The sequence below is a fragment of the Anopheles gambiae genome, chromosome 3 (genome assembly GCF_943734735.2).
Source record: "Anopheles gambiae chromosome 3, idAnoGambNW_F1_1, whole genome shotgun sequence".
In the NCBI taxonomy this organism is placed as follows: domain Eukaryota; kingdom Metazoa; phylum Arthropoda; class Insecta; order Diptera; family Culicidae; genus Anopheles; species Anopheles gambiae.
This window is the reverse complement of record NC_064602.1, coordinates 59375748-59396375: the sequence shown is the minus strand read 5'-3', so window position 1 is coordinate 59396375 and position 20628 is coordinate 59375748. Positions and strand designations below refer to the sequence as shown.

Below are 20628 nucleotides of genomic sequence, written 5' to 3'. Positions count from 1 at the left end.
TCAATTTGTTTAACAATAATGATTGGAAACAGCATTTTGTATAAATATTGAGGTATATTTTTTATTCTCAACTTCGCGGGCCGCAATCACTGAAAATCCGATCAAATAAAGAAAACCTGTACTGTGGTTTTGAATTTATTTGATAAGGATGCGTATAATTTGTCGATGATAGGCTCGTTGTTTGTCGGTTTATTATATTTTAGTAATATGTCTCACACAAGCTAAGGTGTATCATTATGAGTCAAAACAAATGGTTTGGATTTATTGTATATCTTCCCTAAACCCTAAATAAGGTTTGCCTCTCTGGAGTACTGCTTATCTATTTTGTGTCCACAGTTTACCCCATACTTTCCTATAGTGCGCGTGGTTCCAAAACATAAAACAAGAAAGAAACGCGCACAGGTAAAAGAGAACCTGTTGAGCATAGAATGGACAGGAGCAAGAAATAATAACGCTCTGCTAAGAAAACGAAGCCCATCATTTCACCGGTACTAACCCCATAGTGCATACAGTCATCGTATACGCATCAACATAGCAGCAGGCGTACAGCGCTGACTTTGCTGTTTTGTTGCGTTTGTGGTCGCGTATAAAGAGTTTTAAAAACACTTTTCGTTGTGTGTATTGTTTTTAAATATTAAAAATACTAGCGAATAATCTTCAAAATCAAAATTGTGTTGGCTGTGAGCTGAAATTGCGGTGTGAAGATCAATTATTCTCGTGATCGCTACGATCGGAAGAAGTGGTTGGTGTTAGAGAAGCGGTTGAACATTGCACCAATACTTATTCATACTTGTGAATGTGACGGTGTGCGTAAGCGTTTTACGGTGTAAGAGAGTTGTTTGTTTACATTTTCTGGAGCATATTTATCAACGAAAAACGGCTGAAAACCATTTCTTGACTCGATCATTGCGCGATCTATGATTGTCTCGCTATACTATTAATTACTAAGTAATTTGTTTTTCTTCCATCGATCGGCGGAAAAATACGTCGTGTAAAGCATTTTGAATGAAATACGAAATCAGTTATCATAGTGATTCCGAGACGATGGGAAGTCGAGCGCAGTCTGTTATATGCGACAAAGTCCTGGCTGGGCTTCCCCAGTTGTTGGATGATTTGCAAAAGCTTTCAGAAGATCAAGATACGGCCGATATTGTATTTGTGCTAGGAACGGGCGAAGAACGGGTCTACGCACATCGTATCATTCTCATGGCACGGTAATGATTTGGCACGTGGAAATTACAATGCTGTGTACTAACTGGTGATTATTTTATTCTGCAGGTGTAAATCGTTTCAGAATACAAAACGAGGTGAGATATGTCGTATACCAGGGTGCACTGTGTCCACCTCTGCTCCCGGTACACCAACGCCTATTAGGTTGCCTCATATCGAACCGGACATTTTTCGTCAGTTTATCCTCTATGTTTACACCGCAAAGGTAAGGAAATTGATGTTTAATATCTTTGTTTTGATCACAGTTGCTCATCGTTTTCCATGATCATTAGATAATGTTGCAGGATTCTAAAGTATTTGAAATGATGACGTTAGCCCAGGATATGGGGGTAGAGGAGCTAAAGATCGCATGTGAGGATCACGTCAGTAAAACCATGTCCGTTGCAAATGCGTGCACATTTTTAACGGCTGTAATGGAAATCAAGGAAAAGGCTTGTGGTAAGTTATGATACTATTTTAACTTTTATAGAATGTACTGGTTGCCGTTACGTTACATCTGTTTGTTTGTGTATGTTTTTAATCATATTTATTCAATCAATTTTTAATAACATTTATCAATAATACTATTCATAGTGGCACTGTGTGATTAAGAATTAATTTATGATAATTATGAAATTTCGAAAAGTTGCAGTAAGCAAGTAGCTCCATAACAAGTTTATGAATTATACAACTACAATAATGCATACATTTTTAAATAACATAGTTTATATATTGACAAAAATTGTCCTTGATTAGAGGAATGACAAAACTTGCGGCTAAAAGTGACAAATTCTATGAAAATACCCGTAGATTGAAAATGACGTGAAGAGACAAATCAATAAACCAAACATAAATATGTGTGAAAGTTGTTGGAAATATGTGAAGGGATAAAGCTACCATAATTGTAGCTAAGAGCCGCATGCGCATGAAATCCTATTTTTCGATTACTATATCTGGGACTTACTGGCGCATAATAGTTGATTCACACGGCGTATGGGGAGCTCGGTTCTTACGAGTTTTGAGCTTCAAACGATCATCATGTGATACTTTCCACTCTTTCATTCCTTATTGTTATGGGTCTTTATTGTTAATTTTTTGTTCTGCTAGATGTTGTATCCTTGAGCGTAAGTGAATGCAAAACTCTTATAAAATATACATTAGCAGTTTCCAGATGCATCACTTTCAAAAATTGGAAGAAAATTATTGAAAGGAGAAATTTATTAATTTAGAACAATTTTTTGTCATCAATCTGTCGTTTGGATACGTCTTGACGCTTGAATATTTCTTGAATATCGACAATTTGTATTAGTTTCTTTTAATATAATTGTTAAGGAACATCGTTATTTTTGTATCGTTATAACTACATTCTGTTCCCGAGTTACGTGGTTTGTGCATTCCCGAGGAATCCGCGTAAGTCGAATTTCGCGATTTTCGCCCAAAATTTATCAGAAAAATGCAAATTATACTGCATTGGACAATTCTTAAAGCAAATTTCTCTGATTTGACATTTGATCTGTCAAATTAAAAAATCTGCGGATCTCCGAATGTGCGTAACACGAGAACCCCCTAACTCGCGAAAGAATGTTCATCTGAAAGTAAGCAAATTTAACAACCTGGAAACAATTTTTTTTATAATATGCTACTCGAACTTGGAAGCTTTTTTAATCGGGAATGTACGTGTATATGCACCGGTCGTGTATATGCATGAATGTACGTGCACCGGTCTCGTAGTACAGTCATCAACTCGTACGACTTAACAACATGCCCGTCATGGGTTCAATCCCCAAATAGACCGCGCCGCCATACGTAGGACTTGACTATCTTGCTATGGGGGGGGAATCAATTAGTCACTGAAAGCCAAGCCCACAAGTGGGTACAGGCAGGCCTTGACCGACATCGGTTGTTGAGCCAAAGAAGTAGAGTACGTGTATATATGTGCGTTTTTTATTGGCGTTTTCTGCGAATTGTTTTTCCAGTGAATGTTAAAATGTTTTTCTTTCGTTTGAATAAAATAAAATAAAATAATCTTAGTAACGAAAAACTGCTCGAATGTGGAATCTGTTCGAAAGGTCAGTCGAACAGTTTCAAAAATGACAGGTCGGTACAGGCAGCGTGTCTGTCATGTTTCATGCAATATGGCGTGTTTGGGACAGCAACAAACGTCAAAATGATGACAGTGGGCTGACCTTACGCTTCGCCCATTTACACCTTGGCGTCCAAGAAAAGGCAAACAAAGTTGTATATTTTCCAAACGCTGTAAAATAGCTAAAAATGTCATTCAAAGGCTCCAAAGTGCAAAAGGTGATGGTTCAACCCATCAACCTTATTTTCCGATACCTACAGAATCGATCTCGAGTGCAAGTGTGGCTGTACGAAAACACGCATCTGCGAATAGAAGGACACATCGGTAAGCGCGAAAGCCGGGATGGCGGTCTAGCACATAACCTTGCTTGGGTTTGTGTCAACACAGCGCAATGGAAAATAATCGCCACTCTTCAATGCTTTATTTTCAGTTGGTTTCGACGAGTATATGAATCTGGTGCTAGACGAGGCGGAAGAGTTTAATATTAAAAAACAAACCCGACGCCAGCTTGGGCGTATCATGCTGAAAGGAGACAACATAACACTCATCCAGAACGTGCAGAATTAGCCGGTGTTGCGTACAATTGCGTTGTGTTTCGCAGTACCTTAAATTACATTAAATTTAAGAAATTAGATGCGCGAAGATGGTCTACTGATACTAAGTGTTTCGGATAAGCAACCCCAGCAGCCAACCGGGTGAAAGACTAATAAAGTGTTTGTAGATGTGAGTTTGCATCTACGAAATTAAACCCTTTCCGTGTGTGTGTGTGTGTTAATGTGATTGGTAAAGAAAGGCTAAAATGCTCGAGTTTTAATAATCCCACTTGTCCTCGGTATGCGGTTTAAAACTTTTGTTTTCAGGTGCCAAATGTGCCGCATCGTTCCTAGATAAATGCATCACATACATAGCTGAGAATGCATCGGAGTGCGTCAAAACGAATGCATTTCTGAACCTGACTAAAGAAGGATTGATTCAAGTAATCTCGTATGACAATGTAAGTAACAGGATGGCCACCCTGGTGAAAGTCTCAGTACTAATATCTGGTCTTTATTTTTCAGCTGGGACTAGAGGAGGAAGACGTTTGGCGTTGTGTGCTGGCCTGGGCGAAGAATCAAGCCGGAGTGACCCAGCCCACTGCTCACTGGACGGAGGAAGAAAGGCAACGCGTGTGCCAATATTTGGCACCGGTCATTTCACACGTACGGTTGTTCCTAATCGACAGTCAGGTATTTGCTGAAGAGGTGGAACCTACCGGTGCCGTGCCGATAGAGCTATCGCTCGAAAGATATCGTAGAGCTGCCCTGCACTCCAACAAGTTGCCCACAGCAGCTGCCTCTGCAGTGCCCGTGCCGACCGGACCGTTAACCGAAAATGATAAACGATTGCAGCCACGTTTAATGCTGAATCTGTTCCATGGGTCCGCTATATTAAAAAACGATAAAATCCATTTCCAAGGTACCCTGAACGGTTGGTTCGGGGCAGCAAAGCAAACGTGGCGTATGGTGTACCGTGCCTCGACAAACGGATTCGCCGCATCCGCATTCCATCGTCATTGCGATGGAGTAGCACCACTGTTTATAATTGCTTTGGTAGGTTTACAGGTCATTTATCGCTTATGGTCCATCTACTACAATGATAAGGTTTGAATATTTAATTGTGCAGAGTTCTAATGGAGCCATCAGTGGAGGATTTACGGACGTTGCGTTTGCCAAAACGAACCGGAAGGGAGGATATTTACATTCGGAAAAAGCGTTCCTGTTCGCGCTGAACTACAACAACGAACCACCGACAAAGTTCGATATAGTGAAGAAACCGTACGCTATTTGCTATCATCCAGAGTAAGTTACTTTGCGCAGACGTACGGGTACGAACCAGCCGTACTGGTATTATAAATGTCTACCTTTTCATTTTCAGCTGTGGACCTATATTCGGGGCTGGAGCCGATTTATTAATCTCGAATAATTGTAACGTAAATATGGAGTCGTATTCAAATTTTCCTCACTCGTATGACGGTCCGAATTCGTATGCATTTGGACATTTATTTGGTGATTATAACTTTACTATAATTGATTATGAAGTATTCACGCTAGCACCGGCAACTGTTCCGGCAGGAAACAAACTGAAACACGAACGATATCCTTGAAAGATATAGAGAAAGATGAAGACAGAAACAGGCAGAGAGAAACAGTGAGAGCGTGTATAACATCAGTTACGCTACATTTACTTATTTTTACTTTACACTTACGTTCTTGCTGTATGTTGTATGTTGTAACACACATCATAGATAGCTAATCTGACTATCGATCATGACACTTACATCCTTTTAAGTTCTTGTGTAATTGTTTTAGAAAATAGTTCTAATCAAATTTTCCCTTAAGAGAATTTGATTTAATCATAAAATCTTTGTGTTGTGTTAAGAATTATGTTGTTGAAGCATGTATTTTCTGTGCAATAGTTTAAATTGGAGAACGAAATATTGCTCAATACATGTTATAAAGATAAAGCCTTCATGCATTCATTAAACACCAGCACATTGATCATACATTTAAATTTGAGTAGCAATCTTTTCTATTTGAGTTGTATCGTTCGCTAGTATTTTTACTCTGACTATACAATTGACAATTGACATTAATACAAGATATATAAGAAAGCACTGGATAAGTCAAAATATTATAGCGATTCCGAACAGTTCTGTTAGAGTGACATGGGTTAGAAAGAATTTAGACCCTTTTTTAAACGAGGATTTCATTTTCGTCAGAAACATTAACTCAAGCCTGTAAGAACACAAATAAATGGTAATTTGAATGATAGCTGTGGTTTTCTATAATCTAAAATATGAAATAAATAAATAAAAATATAAATAAATAAATGATGGATAATTGTTGTGGCGCGTTGTATCATGTATGATTTTAATAGCTTTACATTACACTATCAACTATGAAAGATGATAAGTTCTAAGCTCGTAGTTCAACATTTGTGCAGTTGCTTGGGAATAATGTTTATCGCTACCAAATCGCACGTAATGTGTTTTACTAATGTGTTACTAATTTGTAATGTATTTTGGATAGTTAATGGTACTTAATAAGGGAGGTTCTATTAACTTGGCTTATTCAATATAAGAAATATAATTCATAATTTTTAAATGAGGAATGCTAAGTTTCACCGTAATTGATTTGCTTTTGGAATTTTGAATCTTCTTATAAATACTGTGCTTGTTTCATCTACATAATTATGCCTCAAAATCTATTAAGGAAAATGATTTGTAAGGTTGAGAGATTAAATACTTAGCTTCGATTGCTATAATGCGTGCAAAAATGTTTTTAAAAGAATGATTTGAATTATCTCAATCACAATATTCAATGTTAATCTATAATACGTAATGTTGTATAAATATGACTGTCTAATGCTGCACTCAGACGTCCGAGAGCGAAGTTCTTGTGTAGAGTCTCTACGTAGCCAGGACTGCAAAACCGGTATGATCGAGTAGTTTGTAAAGCAAAGGTATAGAATTGTTATATTAATTTATTGGCAGACTCAGTTGTTTAATTATTTTTGAGTTAAAATTAAAATTTAATTAAAATTTTAAATTTCATCTTAGCATGAAATCCTAAATATGCAATGTTTATCTCAATTTCGCCTTATGCAGCAGAGCCTACGACACGCTCTAACCTGCCGTTTAGTTTGTGTAGTTCATTTATCCGACTGATTGTTTAAATGCCGCTAAAAAGCAGCATTCATATGTAGAAGGTAGTATGCGATCATCTGCGATAATTTTTTAATTTTTTTTAAGAGATAAGAATATGACCAAATTGCCAGAGCAAATCAAATACGGTGAAACCGATTATGAAGCGAATGTCCTATATGTACACGATATGAGTTGGAAAATTGTCAACGTCGTATGAAAGAAAGTAAATTTGTATATTGAATTAACTAATAAATAAAAGAAAACATCTCTAAACCTAACAGTTTTGAAGATCAATCATACACGATTCAGACGCAGAGAATTTTACGATGCAGTAGAGACAGTTTTATTGTTACTTTGAATTTAAAAATATTTTTGAAACTACTTTCGTCTACTTCTAGTTGTTGTGTTTTAGAGACTCATTTAGACATTATTTTTGTAAATTGATGAAAAGATTAACTCAAAATTTTTACCTCTATGCAAGCTATTGGGAAAATAAATCATTTAATGGGTTTGTCATGAATTTACTCAGGTATTAAAATGTTAGCTGGATGTAGAATTTTGCACAAATGCGTCATTATTTCCCTAAACTCTTCTCTACTCTGGTAAATCATGTTTCAAATGGGGTTAAAACATATTGCAGAGAGTTAAATGTAGCAAAATAAATAAAGAAATAAATAATTAAAACGTAATTCGCTGCTACTGTACCATGGATGGCGTAACATCCTACACGGTAATGCTGGTCTATACGGGCAGCTTTTGAGACTTATTCTGTACCACACCCTTATCAGACCTTACTGCGGGGGGATGGGACATTCTAGACATGAACCCATGTCGGGCATGTTATTTGATCGTACAAGTTTTCGACTGTACGACACGACCGCCCTATGCAGTTATTGTGGTGTGTGCAGTCATTGTAACAAAATAATGAACAATAGGATTCTGACAATTAGGTCATCAATGGCAATGAAGGTAGTAAATGTTCACCATTACTTCAATGTTGGTACTTCTAAAAGATAGATTAACTTAAAAAAATATGAATGACGTAAATACCTTCTTCAAAATTATTCTGATACTTCATTTTCTTAATTCGGACTGTAGAGCGTTTGGCCAAGCTTATGTAAAACGCATCTGACTACCCTACGTAGTCGGTTGAGCTCTTACAACTGATATTAACCGATTTTAGAACCCTCTCTCTCTCTCTTGGTGGCCTGCTCACGATAAAGCACGTTGTTGTGATATGGCCCGGTCAACAATTATTCTCCAGGATGCTCGGTCCCTGGCTGCAGCCTCCCATCCATGCAGACACCCGATCTTCGCCAGGTCTCGCTTCACCTGGTCCAGCCATCGAGTTCACTGTGCTCACCTGCACCTTATGCCAAACTGGGGATCGCTGTCGAACACCTTCTTGGTGGGGCATGAGTCCGGCATCCTCATGACATGCCCCAGCCATCGTATCCTGCCAGTCTTCGCCACCGTCAGGATGCTCGGTTCGTCGTACAGATCAGCAAGTTCGTGGTTTATCCTTCTCCTCCACGCTCCATGCTCAAACACACCGCCAAGGATGGTTCGGAGGATGCGTCGCTCAAACACGCCCAGAGCGTTTGCATCCTCCGCTCGGATGGTCCAGGATTCGTGTCCGTAGAGGACCACCGGGCGAATCAATGTGCGATCTATCTCACATTTCGTGCGGGCTTGAAGTCTTCTTGGTTCTCAAATGCTGCAAGTATGCTGCAAATTCAGAATATATTTCAAAATATGAGGTGTTTAAAAAATCCGATTATTGACTTGTATGCGTTCTAATAGAATAATTGTTTCAACGATATATTTGCTCGTACAATTGTTTATTCTTTTTAAAAAGAAAAATAACATGGATCATTCGAGCAAAGGATGCCAACGCTCTGGGCGTGTTTGAGCGACGCATCCTGCGGTCCATCTTTGGCGGTTTGTTCGAGCAAGTAGTGTGGAAGAGAAGGATGAATCACGACCTTGCTGAATGACGAACCGAGCATACTGACGGTGGCGAAGGCTGGCAGGATATGTAGGCTGGGGCATGTCATGACGATGCCGGAGTCATGCCTCACCAAGAAGGTGTTCGACAGCATTTCCCAGTTCGGCATAAGGCGCAGGGAAGCACAGTGAGCTCAATGACCTGTCGGAGATCGGGAGTCTACATGAATGGGAGGCTGCAGCCAGGGACCAAACATCCTGGAGAATTATTTTTGACCGAGCCTGTAATGTCATGGGGGGCTTAACCTGTTCATGGAGTTTTTTTTTCATATTTACCCATGTGCATTGTCATTATTATTATTATTATTAGTATTATTATTATTATTTATTTGTTTACGTTATCGGGCAATAGACCTAAATAACAAATACAAATTCTTAATTAGTAGACAACTTAAACATAAATAACACTAGCCCTTTACAACTGACGAAGGTGAGAAACAGGGATATGAAAATCGGCAGATGATTCAAGTCTATTGTAGCTGACACACATTTTAATTAAAGGGTCGTTAGCGCCAAATGAAGAAGATCGAAATGTGATCCTGATTAAAGACCTGCTTCTAAGATCCCTAGTAGGTGCAGAAAAACTGATCAGATTTAAAATTTCAGGTGCATCAATAAGCCCATTTAATAATTTATGCATGAAAATACATTGAGCATTCTTTCTCCTGTGTTCTAAAGTTTCGAGACCAAATAACTGACACCTGACATGGTACGGGGGGCGTGGCATTTGGTTTGACCAAGGAAGACGATAAAACATAGCGCGTGTCACCTTTTTCTGAACTTTTTCTATCATGTCTATATAGGTCACTTGGTCTTTAAAGTCGGAAGAAGCACGTAGAATAAAACCTAACATATTTAATGCTTTTGAGACGATTGTGTGGAAATGGCACGATAATATAAGTTTACTGTCTAACATTATTCCTAAATCACGAACTACAGATGACCGCAGCACACTGTCTTGACCTATTTTGTAATTAAAAGTTATTGGAATCCTTTTCTTAGAGAAAGTAATGCAGTTACATTTTTGTAAATTCACAAACATTCATATCTTATGTCTCTGAAAAAAAATGTGTTTTACCAAAACAAAGAAGCGCTTGTTTGAACAGCAATACATCTCAAAGCCGGCATAGAATTTTTCCAGTATGCCAAAAACAAACAAGATTAATATACCAATTTGTCGTAGGAAAAATCGAAACCTTGAGAAAAAATAGCATAAAATACCATGTATATGCATATATATTTCATTAATTAAATTTTGATTGCGCATCGAATGGTGTGATCCATTATCACATTCACCTGAGGATTGACGATTGAAGAAAAGATGGAAAGCAAAAATAAAAGATGAGTATGCTCTATCGTACCAATTGATCCATTAGATCTGATTTCAATCGTGTCATTAAGATAATTAGATAACGTACTAATAGGGGTAATCTCTAATGTGCTTGCATTAGACTACAAAACCGCGTATTGCACTTTCTAAACGGCAATGCTGCTTCGTTACGTTAACAAAATATGCGCTCGCTTGTAGGTAAAGCTCGAAATGAACCCATTAAAGTGCATTAAAATCAGAAATTGATCGATATGCCAATCATTCACGTTTTGCCGACACCATCCTGCTCCGGGCATGACGACTTGCGCACAGCGCCTTGCCACGGCGAAGCGTGAGCAAAGAATGTATAGCGAAGAAAAGTACAAAACGACAGCAGTCGCGAGGAAAGGTAAGACCAGCAATAAAAAGGGGCATCCGGAGAAAGAAACTGCACCGAACGAAGTGCACTAATAATGCAATCATCCTGCTGGTTCACAAGAATCCACCAGCAAGCCGGGCCGACTAGCCGGCATGCTGTGCCAGTATCGGTGGACAGCCCCCATGAAATATTTGCTCCATGGGATATTTGCGGATTGGCCGTGCTACCGATCGGTAAGATAGATCGACATTCTGAAGTTTTCAGGCCCACTCTGTCCCTGTCTTTTGGTCCGCTTCTGTTAAACTGCGCTTACCACGGTGGGACGCTTTGTAGTGCATCCATCCATCCATCCATCCATCCATCCATCCATCCATCCATCCATCCATCCATCCATCCGCCCTTCGTTCCACCCAAATCGACTGTGCTACACACTTTCCATCCGCTCGATATGTCGCTCCTTACAGCAGAGCCCACAGTGTTTCTGCACCGCGTGATGGGCGAGATCGGTAAAAATGACACGAGTCGTGCACTATGATCCGCAGAATTAAGCCTATTAATTATGTCCCTTTGCACATCCTGCGCTAATCTCTTCCAAGCAGTTGGAGATTAATATCATACCGAAAGTTATCCATCAAAAAGGAATGCCCTTCATAAGTTTGAGCGTTTGCAGCAGGGATCGAAACCGGGAACGTACATTTCGTTCGTCGCGGGGTCCTACCCTACGCATGCACTCGATATGCACTCGATGTACGCAACCTCATCAAACTAGCACAGCCTGAAATTGTACAGTGTTTGGAAAAATCGCGCATAAGCTCGCGAAACCTCGCAGGTCGCAAGATACGATTGTCGACAGAAATATTTCAAGCACGCCGTAGTGGTCCATGCCATGCGCGAGCACAACCCGCGACAGTAGCCCGGCCGGGTCCGATTCTGTAGCATTCGACCAGCGGAGCCAATAAATCATTCATCAGTTTTGGAATGCTTTCCCGGGTGTTGTGGGTACTGTTGGTAGCTGTTGGTACTGATACACAGCCCAGGCAGCGCGAATTAGGTCTGGAGCGGTGAAGGGGACACAACGGTTTGTGTGCGGCAGATAACCTGCATTCAAAACAATTCCAGCGCGGGCAACTGCGCAAGCCTTCGAATCGCTGGCAAATCATCGGCCCGTAGGCTGCGGCTGCGGCCAGATGCGCATTGCAGTGCCCGCCAGCAGCGGATGATCGATGCTAATAAAATTAAGTCCGTGTCATTATATGGGTATTAGCTTTTGTTGGGGCAGCGGCTGCGTAAGTTCAGCGGCTGGTGCGCCCGGTCGATGTACGCCAATGAAGGCGTGCAACGCATGATGGCGGTGACGGTGGCTTGGGTTGAAGAATTTTAACCGGGAACCACATTCTTATACAGCTCCTGACAAGAGATGACTAGATCGTAGGTTGACCTTATGAACCGTTGTGCATCGGAGTGCCTGCACACGGTTTATAATGGAAATTGGCAAACGGTACAGTAGCAATGCAGTTTTAGCAGGGAGCGATTTCCGCGCATCTTTGAACGCTTTCTCCTCCTGGGGGTTAAGACATGAAGGGCTGAACGGTTCGCGAAAGGGGCGGATTATTTTCTGCTCGAATGATTTTATACTGCGAGAAGGAATTATTGCGACCGCGTAAAGCTATCCAGTAACATTGTCTTATATTCATTGGTATTGTGAGAGCACAGTTTAATTGAGCGAAGTGTACTGACGTTATCTTTTTTTGCTAGCCAGAAAGTCTGGAAACAACCCTAAGCAAACTCGTATGTTTACATTCCAGTTGGTGTGGCAAGTGTTGGTACAACCATTAAATAGTTATAAACGACTTGTCCTATCCAATTCCATCCAATATACTGCTGGTCTAGCGAGGTTGGTCCAGCAGCGCTGGGAATTAGGTAGATTCCTGTCGGTGCCACATGACACTCCCAGTGCCTAACCCAACTGTGGCTTATCGAACGCAAGATATCAGCGCAGCATCGGATATGGAATTAGCGGGTGACCGTACGTACCCATCTTCGGTCAATTACGAATGCAGGTGTTAAAGGGTAGTCAATATTATCGCTTTGCAATACTTCCCGCACTGCCGCTGCTACGCACTTTCCCTGTGGTATCGCTGGCGCACGGGATTCTTTGTAGCAAAACGGTGCAGCACAGTGATACATACAAACCGTGGGTGTTCGCAGGCGTATGATGCTGCGGCAGCATTGCTGGGGACTGCAATTGGCATTATTCACGAGCGTCCGGCCAAGCTTTTACGGCCGTAGGCATACTCTCAGGAGAGAAAAACGACTGACACTCACATGCAGCAAAGGTCACTATTAAAATGACCTCGAACTTGTGTGCCCATATTTATAAACACCCTTTTTCCGGGACGCTTTTCCTTCGAGCGCGCGGGCCCCGGCTGCACCGGGTGTACCTGCTAGTCGTCTTTTGACTTTTACTCTGCCACAGATAGCGGCGCATCACCGAACTGTTGCGCGAGGCAGCGAAGTAATGCTCGCTTCATAAATATTTATTCACATGCACTAGCGGACGCTCTCTGTGGGTTACACACATTGCTGTATTGGTTCTGAATAATGTGCGCAAACATTTGGTTTAACTGTAGCATAAATCCGTGCTCAAGCTGAAGCATTAAAAATGCGTCCACTGTTCGATTGTTAGGTACCGTAGTTGATAATTTACTTGCTTTTGAAACTCATCTGTCAGTTAAAATCAGGCTTCATCCATTAGCAACGCAACGTTAAAATTACAACCATCCTTCTGATCCTCCAGAAATATGCAGCACATTTCATGTTTCTCTATTTTGCTTTCAAAAGGTTTTAGATTTTGCATCAGAATCGATATGCTCACTTAACACAACATGTACAGAAAAGTATATCTTGCCGGTTTTTACTGACGATAAAAAAAATTGCATCCCCCTCTTTCATGTAAAAAGTTGTACCGTTTTAAGACACATCCCCTTTGTCAATATTGTTACTTCCTTTAATGTTTGAAGCGAGCGGTTTATGCTAAAAAAGGGAACATTTTATATTGGAATTAGCAAAACAATGATTTAATAGAATTATGTTTTTACTTTTAATTTTAATAGTTAATTAATATTTTCATTCATAATAGTGAATCACGAAAATAAAAATGAAGTCAATTGAGCACAATTACTGGTCTGAATTACTGATCAGTGGCTCAATAACTGCAAAACAAAATAATCAAATATAAATGGGTCAAATAGTGTAGAGGCGTTCAGGGTATTATTATACACTATTTCTTTTCTTTTAAGACAGAGACGTATACAACGAGATATAAATATTGTAAAATGTGTAGTTATTAAATGATGGGCAAGTAGAAATTACGCTGACGTTGCGATCTTCAGTAAGATATTAGCTGATAAGCGAGCTTTGGCTGTAAATATACAGGTGACATTTCGGTGTACATGCCTGTCACACGATTGTAATAAATTTCACGGATTTTTTTCGAACCGATGGGTGCTAAACAAATCATCGTTCGAACGGTATGGTGGATTATCGTTGACATAATCGACGGCCATTGATTATTTTCCCATGATCCTGTTTTCGTTCGTTCTCTCTACCAGTCGAGTACAGCTCGTTGCCGTAATCGAGCAAGATCGATTGGTGGCTGTAGCGGCTGTTCGCCTATCGAGTTCGCCGATCCAGCGCCTGGAAGCAGAGTAAATAGCACATAAATTATAGATCATCAGTTTAGAGCCCAATTGTCTAATGCAACGGTGAAGCTGGTGCAGCGAGCCATCGGCAACACGGCCGTTTCCGAAACAATGGATCACAATTGAGCTTTCGCTCTGTATTTTACTCCGGCCACAGCGATGGAGGAAGTACGCCGGGAAGAGATTCGTTCGCGAATCAATAAAGATTGTGGCAGTGGTGGGCACTTTCGCCCCAAAATAACCGTGAAACGAGATACTTGGATGCGAACAAACGGAAAGCTCGGTTCGATTTGCTCCGGCGTGGACCTGAAAGCTATTGGGATGTAATCGCGACAAAATCACTGTATCGTTTGGAAGTACGCAGGCGTATAGTGAAGAATAAAAAAGAAGGTTAGACGAGCCCATTCATTTATTATTGGGTTTATCGGTGCTTGGCATGCACGTAGATAAGTATCACGGAAATTGACCAGTATTTTGGTGATTTCATTCGAATGCTCTTTTTTCACAACTCGGGAAGATCGGGAATAGCTTGCAGCATAGAAAGGAGGATATGATAATGAGATTGATTGCACCAGAAAATTGTTTCCTTTTATAGATTTACGGATGATCTTTATGTAAGACGGAAGCACCCAGAGAATGTCAAAAGTGTGACATTTGATGAACTATCTCATGCTGGTGTTTCTAATACTACTCGAATATTAACTTACGCAGTTGCAAAATCGGCCATCTATTTAGTGGTATTAATGTCAAAACCGAATGACCCAATAGTATTGAAATTTGCCACACACATTAAGTGGAAAATTGTCCGAAAAGGATCCGATCGTACTGGGTCACATTCCAGTGTCGATTATGGCGCGGATCCTGTGTACTGGTCGTCGATATGATCAGGTGTTTACGTGGTGCATTCGTTGACTTATCTTCTGCTTTCGCCGTGTGAATTGTGATTGCGACCGTGTGATTGCGATGTGGGAAAGGTAAATCTTGGGAACGTGCATTGTGTTGCCGGGCACAGCAGCATACCCTGGCACAGTGGATGCTGCTGACCGGCCGGTCTCAATTTGTACCGCTAGCCTATTCTGTGCCTAATCTATCCTCGATATCAAACATAACTCAATTACCATAAAGCGAAGCGCAGTGCCAGGACTTCAGGACGAGGGGTCGGGCGAGTGCGGTTTGGGCACACGAGTGCGCGCATTGCGAGATTGCAGCAAGGTGAGGATCTATGCGATCGAAGGCGTTGCTGGCGTCGAGCAACGGTATTTACCTCGGGTCGAAAACAATGGCACGGTAAAGATGCACCTTTCTCGAGCTCTTTGATTTTGCTTTCGCGTCGGCTGCAAGTGAAAAGGCTAGGTTTATTAGATTTTGCAGCTTCACGATCGAGCAAGTCAAGGTGCATGTGGTTCATGTACACACGTGAATTGTATGCAATGCAATAACGAGTAACAAACGTACTATAAACAGATAAAACTTCCTATTGTAAGCAATTCCTAACAAAAACTACAATTTAAAAATACTTAATAGTATGCATACTGCATGCTTTCCAATCAAACTTTACTACAGTCAGCATATTGAAATATAATTGATTATTTTAATCAACCATCTGTTGATGGCTTCAAGATGTGATCATAAGTGTTAGATTATCTCATGCTGACAAATGAAACGTTCATGTCGTGTTAAATTATTTTATTTGTGCATAATTCGAGCTTATGTTTAGGTAAGGTTACTCTTGCCCCATGAAATAATGAATTTTATAAGTTCAATGATTATTATTCGAAGAAAGCAACGCTGGTAAAGTACTATGTCTTCGCATAAAGAAAGTTAAGCAGAATTTACGAATGTGTGGATCAAACGAAAAAATAAATAAAACAAATTAAACCATCTAATCACTTCCATCTTGCTGAAGAATAGTGCAAAGAGCCTCTTTTGAATGAGGCATTAATAAATCAATCTTTAGTGGTGATTTTATTTTCACGACCAATATGATCAACAGTGATGAGTTTCGTTAAGATAGTTTTCTGTTTGACGGTGATCACTATATTTTTCGATCTGATAATGATCGGGCACAAATGTTCATCCTGGCCTTCATAACTGACTGGAGCGCTAGTGGATAGTGCCGGGATTTCGTCATCAAAATGTGAAAGATTTATAGGGTTTGTTTCATTCGGTGCTCAAATCGAAAGGCTTGCCGTAGAACAGCCTTTGGACAGCCGTTAAAATCGTTTTTAATTTGAATCTATCTGGAGTGATTGGAATATTTGGAAGATCGTTTGTGTGAGATGGGTATCGCTAGGTGGCTTAGAGAAGAGAGACAAAAATTATGCACACCAATCAACCGGGCACGACGACATTGGCGGTAAAAGGTATTTAGCCGGAAGGTTTCAAAGCAGGTGAGATAACCGCATCGTTAAAATGATGATTTATACAAGCAGGAAACCAATCGTACGATCGACTTAAATGATCATCAGAGTTCGAACACAGATCAAGAACCAGTTTGAAATGATCAGCACTGAGATGTAAAGATCAAATGAGAGCTCTCGGCTGGTAGCTTTAACGCGAGTTTTATGTCCGTTTCATTTTTTCGTGATTCAGCCAAAATAGCGATGGCTGGCCCATGAGTCAATTTGTTGAAAAACAGACACGGGTTTGAATATGACACCAAAGGCCGAAAAAGTGTTTTGGTTATAAAAACACATTAGTACGGCTTAAGAGCGTGCGTTTGAAATTCTATGCTGATGTTTTCCAATGTTGTGCTAGCGTTGATCGAATTTAAGCAAGCATACACACATTCAAATCGCTTTCCTTACTCACCTGATTTTAAACGTATGCGGTGGTGACATAAAAAAGAATAATCCTGTAGCTAAATCAGGGGGTTGATTGGGAACTTATTCGTTTATCGTCGAGAAGGATTACATATATGTTTATACATTTAGTGTGGCACATTGTGAAAGCACTACACCTGTAGATGATGAAAGGAAATTTGATTGGAAAATCAACAGTTTGTGATATATTTTGCGGTTTTGGGCACGTATCAGAAGGCAAAAAAGAAGAAAGATTGTAGTATGCACGTTTTTACACATTCTATTCTGAACGTTTTGATCAGTCTAACAGTACAGTATGGCTGTAGATTTCTTTCCGTGACCCAGGGCTATGAGCTGTATGCTTTGAATCGGCCAGTGCAACAGAGTAGAGTAATGAAACGAGGACGTTTTTTTCACCTGCCCGAGATTAGTGGCAGTACATTCATCCAGCTGAAAGGAAGAAGCTACTTTCAACCACCGAGAAATGAATTGGATAATAAAACAGAAAACATCAGATAATGATATAAGGATAGCCTCGGTCGGCAACGACTAGAAAGCAACCATCGCTAGTGCTGAAACGGTTCGGCGAGAGCAAATCGACTTGTGATGTGCAGCCGAAGGAATTTCAAACTGGACGGTGTACCGCACGGCAAAAAGCTATCAGGGTACCACCTGAGTGCAAGAATACGAGTTAATTTGTGGAATGAAACCAGCGGTAATAACAATGATGCTAAACATTGCCGGATCGCCGGTGAGGGGCTAGGAATCGGTTAGGGCAGAACGCGAGACGCTTTAGGTCACCATCGTTTACAATGTGTCTTGCAATAGAGGCTTGCCTTGGGACCTCGACCTGTGATGCACCGTGCACCGTGGGTTCCTTTGGGAACCATACGTGCCTAAGTTCCAGGCAGTCTGGGCTAGGCTGGAGGTCGTCTATTGCCGGAGTTGTCGTCATCTGTTGAGGTTGAGCGGATTTTATCTTGCCGATCGATGAAGACGAAACCTATGTGAATTGTGGTATACCTTTTACTGGGGATGTATAATTTTCCTATCGATGGCAATTTATAAATTGTGTTTCATTGGATACATTTCAAATACGGCGATGAGTTGCTGACAATAAAAACCCAACAAGCAATGTGAAGGTTTTGGAAAGGAATATTATTCGTTCATGAACTAATAGAGAGAGTTTAGTACATCACAACATGTTTTGACTGAATGCAGAACAAACGACAAATGTTTTTTTTACGTACTTTGCTGTTGTATATTATAGGTCGTAATGTATATTAATTTATAGATTTCAACTCCGAATCTGTTAAAATGAGTTCACATTTCAATGTAGTGCTACTAATATCAATTCCTTTGGCGCAGCTCCATCTTTTTGCATACATTGTAGATTCACACATGCTGGTGTTTCTTTTAACCACGATCATTTGGTGTCCAATTCCTTCTTATCGAATCGTAGAAGGCTTGGCTGGTGGGACTTGATTCTCAAAAAATGAAACGAAGTTTCCGTGTTTGTTTAAGAGCACCTAAATGAGACCATTTGCTGTCCAAAGGAATTGTGTTTTAAAATTCCACTGCAGGTTTTACGATTCATTTTCATTATTAAATTGCTGCTATTTAGGATTAAATTACGGATTCCACGGGTTACACCGTGCCAGTGGTGAGCAGACATCATTCCCCGTTGCCGGTGCGTCCCATGTCCTAGCCGGTCCGGCCATCCGTACGGTGGAAGTTCATTTCCTCCAATTCAGTCGGGGATGACGCGCGTGATGGAAATTTATGGAAATACGAATGATAATCAATTTTTGTCGAGCGATACGAGATCGAACGACTTGAAAGGTGACCACCGATCGATTTCATCTCACACGTTTCGAATGTGTCCGGGTATGGGCGATCGAATAAACGACTGATATAGTCAAAAGAAACGTGACTGAAGGCGTCGACATGAGGGCAGGTTGATATTTATGAATAAATTTACCTTCATTACTCCAATAGCTTACCAAATTTTACGATTTTCACGATCATACATCGAAATAGGTGAACATGGGCCGGGTCTCATTTCCAAACAGGAACAACTGTGCCACTCGCTAGTAAGGTGTTATACGTGCAATAAGTGATGATGGCCCAGATCGCAAGGCGTTATGTTTTATTTTGTTTCGAATTTAGTATTTCGTATTTCGAGTGATTTGACGGAATAATTTATTGAATAATAATAGCATTGAGAGTCATACATTGAAGTGACGTTTTTCCATTTAAGATTAAGTTTTTTGTTTTTTTGGTGACAACTCGGATGGATAATTGAAGCATAATAAGTGCACTAATTAAGAGCAATGACAAACTTAAACCAACATGCATGCAGCATTTATTGTCACTGCTTTTGAAAAAGAAAAACCAATCCCGGTAGTGTATCTTTTGAACAGGGTGCAAGTTGACAGAGTTCGATTTCCATCTAGACCAAACTGTCGTAGCCTGTAACGACCGGCGTGATTGCATACATAGTTAGACTAAGAAGAAGAAGAGCCTTAATTTCTGCTTAGGTAAGACATCGAAAATGTTCTTGTATTTCACCATATTACGCTTTAACAAATTGATTCCAATCAGATATTTTCTTTGTGTTATTTCGTGAAATATGTCATGCATGAATCACTGATGTCAGTAGTACTATATGTATTTTACTTATTTTATAGAATTATCTTAAATTTATGCTCATGCTGGTGAAGTGCCATAATCGTTACAATAAAATAGCATATCAATCATTTTAAAGTAGGGTGTTAAAGTGAATGTTGATACAAATATCGGGAATGGGAGTTTGGCCTTATAAACTTGTGCCTCGCTACTGCTTTAATGCAATTGAAGCTTCAGCAGATAGTTTAGTAAGGTGGCTGATGTAAGCCATGCAGCGTAGCGCCCTATCGAGGAGCAGCATTTACAGGCAAATACATATCGTTTATATTGGTTTGCTCCATTTATAATGATGATCCGACAGCAGATATGGCATAACTAGTGGAATATGGATAGCAATTGCACTACCCTATTACACATAAAGATGGTACGTAATGCATAACCAATATCTAGAATGTTACTTTATGATGCTCTTTCGTATGAGATTAAGATGGCGAATAATGTACGGAATAAAGTAATACATATGTGTTTCGTTAGCGACACATGTACCAAGTGGCAAGTTCCTATGCTGCTAAAGATATGAAGACAAACTAAAAGAAAGTATATAAAATTAGCTTATAAATAAGCTTAGATATAGCGTTATAACCAACAAATATAATATAACATTTATGATATTCGATAAGTATTTAAGAACAAGGCAAGCATCAATCGCTATGATTCAAGTCATCATGATGATGATGAGTCCCACCTCTATCCTCGACAATGGATTGAGAGGAACGAATGTATCACTATAAAAAAACAACTGGCTCGTATTCAAATTAGGGAGCTA

General features: G+C 40.1%; 2 protein-coding genes across 2 annotated transcripts; both read left to right on the top strand.

The window, feature by feature from the left end:
* Window positions 1-486: 486 nt before the first annotated feature.
* LOC1272598 (uncharacterized) lies at window positions 487-6102 on the top strand. Its single transcript, XM_061657804.1, has 7 exons — window positions 487-1214; window positions 1279-1435; window positions 1503-1668; window positions 4153-4286; window positions 4351-4881; window positions 4955-5130; window positions 5207-6102. The coding sequence occupies exons 1-7, from the start codon at window positions 1006-1008 to the stop codon at window positions 5433-5435; spliced, it is 1602 nt and encodes a 533-aa protein (XP_061513788.1). The 5' UTR covers window positions 487-1005; the 3' UTR covers window positions 5436-6102.
* On the top strand, window positions 3376-4040 carry LOC1272597 (probable small nuclear ribonucleoprotein E). The gene is made up of 2 exons (XM_311506.4): window positions 3376-3616; window positions 3723-4040. The coding sequence occupies exons 1-2, from the start codon at window positions 3481-3483 to the stop codon at window positions 3857-3859; spliced, it is 273 nt and encodes a 90-aa protein (XP_311506.3). The 5' UTR covers window positions 3376-3480; the 3' UTR covers window positions 3860-4040.
* Window positions 6103-20628: the final 14526 nt, after the last annotated feature.

Excerpts from the sequence above, each read along its gene's own strand:
- LOC1272598 (XM_061657804.1), top strand. The coding sequence starts at position 1,006 with ATGAAATACGAAATCAGTTATCATAGTGATTCCGAGACGATGGGAAGT. Across the intron at positions 1,215-1,278 it reads CGTATCATTCTCATGGCACG|GTGTAAATCGTTTCAGAATA; the intron begins GTAATGATTTGG and ends TTTATTCTGCAG. Across the intron at positions 1,436-1,502 it reads TCTATGTTTACACCGCAAAG|ATAATGTTGCAGGATTCTAA; the intron begins GTAAGGAAATTG and ends CATGATCATTAG.
- LOC1272597 (XM_311506.4), top strand. The coding sequence starts at position 3,481 with ATGTCATTCAAAGGCTCCAAAGTGCAAAAGGTGATGGTTCAACCCATC. Across the intron at positions 3,617-3,722 it reads GCGAATAGAAGGACACATCG|TTGGTTTCGACGAGTATATG; the intron begins GTAAGCGCGAAA and ends CTTTATTTTCAG.